Source organism: Sinocyclocheilus rhinocerous, unplaced genomic scaffold, assembly GCF_001515625.1.
Source record: "Sinocyclocheilus rhinocerous isolate Xijiao unplaced genomic scaffold, SAMN03320098_v1.1 scaffold937, whole genome shotgun sequence".
In the NCBI taxonomy this organism is placed as follows: Eukaryota; Metazoa; Chordata; class Actinopteri; order Cypriniformes; family Cyprinidae; genus Sinocyclocheilus; species Sinocyclocheilus rhinocerous.
Window position 1 is genome coordinate 18,718 of NW_015661998.1, and position 4,229 is coordinate 22,946.

Below are 4,229 nucleotides of genomic sequence, written 5' to 3' on the forward strand. Positions count from 1 at the left end.
CTTGTCATTTGCACTTATATATTGTTGCTCTTTTGTTAGTTTTGACTGCTTTTATTGTCTTCATTTGTAAGTCGCTTTGGATAGAAGCTTCTGCTAAATGACTAAATCTAAATCTAAATCTAAATATATTTAGTAGTAGCTTATCAGTGGTGATTGTCAGTTAATGTGCATATGGCAGAAATTGGGCCTGGGCGATAAAACGATATTGATATTTATCGCCGGTACACCTTCATTGATAACGAGACAAAAAATGTTCGATATAGCACACGATGTAATGCTATTTAAATGATAGTTTCAATATTTACAACATTAGAACACATGGTTTATGATTTCCTACTGGTTTCTGCCTCTCACCCTGCTGTCCTGAGCATTAAAGGTGCATCACAATATTTGATCAAATAGTTCTATGCACTGCCATAGACTTCCATTCAAGAATAATAATAATAAGAAGAACAAGAACAAGAATATAGTTGAAAAGCAGCAGTTCGGGGCCAATGAACTACAAGCACAGCAAATACAGCTCGTGACTGCAGGTTTAACTTGCATTTCATTTGCCTCCAAAATATGGGTTTTGTAATGTAAATTTCTTCTTTAACTCCGAGGAGGAGCCTGAGAATCTGACAGAGATAAAGAGTGTTTGTGTCAGACTGAAGAACACAAACGGTGAGTTTCTGCTTTATTCTTCATTTACCTCACAGAACATTTAGACGTTTATACAACTTTCACAAAATAAAAAGTCAAAGAAGACAATATAAAAAATTTTCTGTTATTTTTGTCTAGTTAAAACAGATCTCTGCTGTGATCTACTGAGGAGAGATTGAGAAGATGGCAGTAAGTTCATCAATAACTCTACATTCTTAGAGATGTTTTCAGCGTCATTTCAGTGTGATATTCATCTCTTTCTCTCTCTCTCTCTCTGTCTCGTGTAGATGATGGTGTTTTTGGCGGCTCTTCTGCCGGTTGTACTGATGAGTGAATGTCAGGATGAAAATGATTGTTCTGATGTTTATAACTCAGGAGAAACAGTCAGTGGGATTTACTCCATCTATCCAGCAGGTGATGTTCCTGTCTCGGTTTATTGTCAGATGATCTCAGATGGGAACGATGAAGACAAAGGAGGATGGACGGTATGAAAGTGACTTTAGATCATTAAACACACATCAGAACATTCATTATGAATCATATATTCTATATAAACCCATCACAGGTGATTCAGAGGAGAGTAGACGGCAGTGTGAATTTCTATCAGCCGTGGAATCACTACAAGAGAGGATTTGGGATTGTGGAGAGTGAATACTGGCTGGGTAAGATCTCACAGTGTGTGTGTGTTTGTGTGGATGTTCATGTCCAGTGTTTGGTTGAACGTGTTCTTCATGTGTGTGTATGAACAGGGCTGGAGAACATGTACCAGATGACATATAAAAGGAGTTACAAGCTGAGAGTGGATCTGGAGGACTTTCAAGGAAATAAAGTTTTCGCTCAGTACTCATCCTTCTCTGTGGATCCTGAAGCTGATGGATATAGACTGCATGTTTCAGGGTTCGAGAATGGAGGAGCAGGTAAAACACTGTCATTTAAGTGTTGGGTGTAATGCATTACTAAGTAACTAATTACTGTAATTTAATTACTTTCCCTTGAAAAAATGAGTGATTACTCTTTTTTTAAGTAATTGAATTACAGTTACTTCTGATGTAATTGCTTTGAATACATAAAGCAATTTTACATCATTTATTTGAAAAAAATATATAAAGTTACAGATTCATGTATTGTTCAACTGGTCACAGTTAATATTGGACTTCAAAGGTAATTAGTAGTCAAGTCAAGTCATCTTTATTTATATAGCGCTTTTAACAATACAGATTATGTCAAAGCAACTGTACAGCATTAATTAGGAAAATAGTGTGTCAATAATGCAAAGTGACAATAGTAAACACTCATTTTTCAGTTAAAGGCAGTTCATCATTGAAATAGTAATAAGTAATGCAATACTTTATAGAGTAATTACTGATCCCTATATAGTGCACTGCAGTTAAGTGTACTGTTTCAGCAAGAAGTGAAGGAAATGAAGCGAGCAATTCGGACACTGAAGTATTATACCGTGCCTCAGAGAGCCGGAGCTGTCGCAGAAACAACTTTCTCACATACGTGTATCCTACATGCAGCTCACTGAAACAACAGTCATAGTGAATTTAGTTTGAAATTATGCATACATCCGTGCCAGCTTTGTAGTTTAATTGTTATATTAATGCAATAAATATGTTATATTAATGCAATAAATTGGACTAATTTGGACAGTCGTGTTGTTTTAATAAGGGGAATTTAAGGCATTGTGTCGGGGAGCAAAAAAAAGAAGTGGAGAAGCGGATTCTGTGATCCTACGATCTCGGGAACGCTCTGCTCATGTGGCCAAGCACATTACTGTCTGCTGTGAATAACATAAATTCATATTTAATAATATCCTATTTATTTTAAAATTATTAAATCTCCTGTTAAACATCGGAAAACAGACACGCTATAGTTGAAATGTCGTTAAAAATGTGGAGATCAGGAGAAAAAACTTAACGCAACCTCTTATTTACATACGGTAAACATAAAACCGCTTGGTTTATATTTTTCTGTTTATAATTGTATATAATACATATTTTAAAATTGTATTTCCAACATTTCAGTAATAAATATGGATGCAAATTACAGCGAAGTGCAACAGTTACCGTACGGTGTTCAGCAGTAGTCAAAAACGGTGAATTCTGAATCAATTTCTTCTTGTAAACTCAGAGATGTGAATTTGGACGGCAATTAAATAACCACACGACCTTGGTATTTGTCAAAAAAACAGCAGGCCGGGGATTTTTATGCAGGTGGTGGGAGAAAAACACCAACATTCTGGATTCAGACGGCAATAAAATCACCGACTAACCCCTGTAAATACTGAAAATAGCTTACGTCCCAATGAGAAAAAAATTACCGTTTTTGGCAACACTGTTTACAATCATTTCCATTGAGATATTGTCCTAAATTATGCTCTTCCTCTTTGCAGGCGACTCTTTATCTTTTCATAATGGACAGAAGTTCACCACCTTAGACAAAGACCAAGATGTCCGTGAAGGTAACTGTGCCAAACTCCGTCTCGGGGCATTTTGGTACAAAGACTGTCTGGAGACAAACCCCAGTGGTGTGTATTTATGGGGTGAAGATGCCACCCATTTCGCTATTGGAAATATTTGGTCAACATGGAGGAATCATGATGTCGGTATGAAATCCATCAGCATGAAGATCAAACGCGTGTCATGAAACATCACAATGCTTCTCTGAAATAAACAACAGAACAATCGAATTAATGTCTAAGGGTTTCCTCTTCTCTATTAACTGTGTAACTGTAGTAAATCATGCAGGAATATCACTCTCATAAACTTATGACTGTTTGTAGTTGTTTTTTTTTAAGTGATATAAAAAATCTGATTGGATGCACTTCTGGCACAACACTAGGGCTGTGTCCAAAACTGCATGCCCTCTTGAGTATGTACTGATTTTGAATATGACCTCTAAAAAAGTATGTTCTATATAGTATGAATGTGTGTAGTATGAATGTAATCTGGATGTACTACATCCATCATGTTGTCATTATCACGTGACCTACCAGCATCAGTTGCATCATGGGATAGTAAAGTGTCCTCCAGATGCGCACTTCTGAATCTCGCTGGAAGTGTGTAGGTTATCCGGGGTAATTTTCATGTTTGACATTTTTTTCTTAGTGTGAAGGACATTTTTTAGGACATTCCCAATATAAAGGACCTTTTTTATAATATAGAGATTCCATGGATGTTGAAGGATCTTCATGGAACCATCAACACAAATAACAAACCTTTATATTGTAAGAGCGTACAGGAACACATTTATAAAATGTGTGCCTGTTCTTTATTTCTGTCAGAATATGCATTTCATTTTTACTTCCTCTCAGTAATTGTTGTTTGGTGGTTATTCATATAGAAACACATGCATCTTTACAATGCCTTACTGATGTCAATTTCCTTTTTTCACGGAATTCTGAGAAAGAAATTCAGAATTTTGTAACTCAGAATTGTGAGATAAACGGAAACAAGCTTCCATATCTTGCAACTCTATATATCAGACACTTTAAATGCTCAAATTCTAAGAAATCTTTGTGTACATATTGAAATCTCTTAAACGTTTTTTTTTTTTTTGTCACTGGTTTGTGATTTATATGATAT

At 35.8% G+C, this 4,229-nt stretch overlaps 1 protein-coding gene across 1 annotated transcript; it reads left to right on the forward strand.

Annotated features, from left to right (window-relative positions):
* The first annotated feature begins 932 nt into the window (after window positions 1-932).
* Window positions 933-3,291, forward strand: LOC107727168 (microfibril-associated glycoprotein 4-like). Its single transcript, XM_016536953.1, has 4 exons — window positions 933-1,127; window positions 1,208-1,304; window positions 1,392-1,559; window positions 3,038-3,291. Exons 1-4 carry the CDS (start codon window positions 933-935, stop codon window positions 3,289-3,291), a joined length of 714 nt encoding a protein of 237 aa, XP_016392439.1.
* Window positions 3,292-4,229: the final 938 nt, after the last annotated feature.